Here is a 1,703-nt window from a genome sequence, read left to right on the forward strand (position 1 = left end):
GCAGGTGGGGAGAATCAGTCGAATCGCGCGCGTCAGTGAGTCGTCGGAGTTCGCGGCGCGAGCATTGTTCGGTTCGGTGTGTAGGTTCCGCTGCTGTCTTCACGTCGCGCCGTGTCCCGTTTACGTGCGCGCGCGCGCACGCGAGATATCCCGGAATCTCAAAAAACGAACGAAGGCTGTAATATACATATCGCGGCGCTCGGACAAAGCCGTTGTAAGCTGCCACGCGCAAATATTAGCTGTGGCTCTCGAGACGTAGGGGAGAAGATAGCGGCGGATTGTAGTTGGACGACCGCGAATGAGAGAAAGAAAGGAAGGAAGCTCTCGCTGACGTTTCGAGTGTTTGACGTTCTCAGGTAAACGCGCTCCGCAAAACGCTTTGTGTTTGCTCCGGCAAACACAACGGCGGACGTACGCTTGTCTTCGGTCGGGAGAATTCCGAGAGTGATACGGGAAAGAAAGAAAGAGAGGAAAGAAAGAGAGAGATAGAGAGAGAGAGAGAGATATTGTTTACTGCCGCGGTGATACGGCGTTCGGGCTTCCGCGAATTTCGACTTTCGTCGCGTGAGACGCCATAGAAAATCCGTTGGCGCGACGTTCGGCGTGAATTCGAATTCGGCTCATCGCCAACTTCGCGCGGTTGCGCGGCGGAGTTCAGGCGGTTCGCGACGCGACGCGACGCGACGTTCGCGGATCCGTGAATAGAGTGTTGTGTGTTGTCTTTCGGTAAACGCGGGGGAAACGCATGACGCGGACTTGCGGGTCACCGGCGGTATGTTGCATTGTTGCGAACTTGTCGCGAGCCTCGATGGCGCGACGGTGCGCGAATTGTGAGAACGTAACGAGGTGCGCGGTGAATCCGACGCGGTGTCGTTCGTGAATCGCGTGAACTGTGTGAATTTACGCGCGAGAGGTGAGTTTCGCGCGATTCGACGGAATTCCCGATACTCTCGAACGTCCTTGTCCCGGATATTCTGGATATCGGGCGAATACATCTCGCGAGTGTGATCGGAAGTGTGGATCGTTTAAACGTATCGAGAAAAAGTGGTGCAACATATGACGAACGCGAAAATGAGAATGTCGACGAGCGAGTTGCAGGCCGTTATCGCGCTCGCGATACTGTCGACCATCAGTCTCGGTAATGAGATTAAGGATTACTGCTCGATACACAAGTACGACAATTTGCCGGGCGGCCTGAGCTTCACGAAGGAGGTTGTCACCATGGAGTACGCGAATGTGGGTGCGTTCAAGGCTCTTCACTGCTGCCTCAGGGGATACAGGAGCATCGAATGGTGAGTCCCACTTTGTCTTTTCACGTACATCGCGAAGCAAAACTTTAGCCAGTAGCTATTCATAATCGGATCTTATATTTAAGACCGTCTTAAGAAGTCACGAACCAATAAGAGGGCCGCATTAGCGTCTTAAGACATTACTTAAGACGGTCTTGAAATAAGAACTGACTGTGAATACCGGCCTTTTTGGGGACGTCTCAACATTTAATGCTCGTGTCACAAATTGGAGATTGAGGCTCGCGAATTGAATTGAAGATTAGAATTCAGCTAAAATCGAACAGATTAAAATTAAAGTTGTAATGGGCTTTTTACAATAAGCTGTTAAAGCCCAATTGCATCAACGTTACTTTTATTTTAAAACTCTCTCTCTTTTTCAAAGCCGAGAAAGAGAGAGAGGCAGAGATGAAGAGA

General features: G+C 51.0%; 1 protein-coding gene across 1 annotated transcript in view; it reads left to right on the plus strand.

Moving 5' to 3' along the window:
• Window positions 1-45: 45 nt before the first annotated feature.
• The window catches only part of LOC108753774 (interleukin-1 receptor accessory protein-like 1), a 243,830-nt gene continuing 242,172 nt past the window's right edge, over window positions 46-1,703 (plus strand). The window contains exon 1 of the mRNA XM_018495666.1: window positions 46-1,292. Coding sequence (XP_018351168.1) covers window positions 1,057-1,292 — 236 coding nt within the window. The 5' untranslated portion in view covers window positions 46-1,056. The remainder of the gene's footprint in view (window positions 1,293-1,703) is intronic.

The sequence above is a fragment of the Trachymyrmex septentrionalis genome, unplaced genomic scaffold (assembly GCF_001594115.1).
Source record: "Trachymyrmex septentrionalis isolate Tsep2-gDNA-1 unplaced genomic scaffold, Tsep1.0 scaffold114, whole genome shotgun sequence".
In the NCBI taxonomy this organism is placed as follows: Eukaryota; Metazoa; Arthropoda; class Insecta; order Hymenoptera; family Formicidae; genus Trachymyrmex; species Trachymyrmex septentrionalis.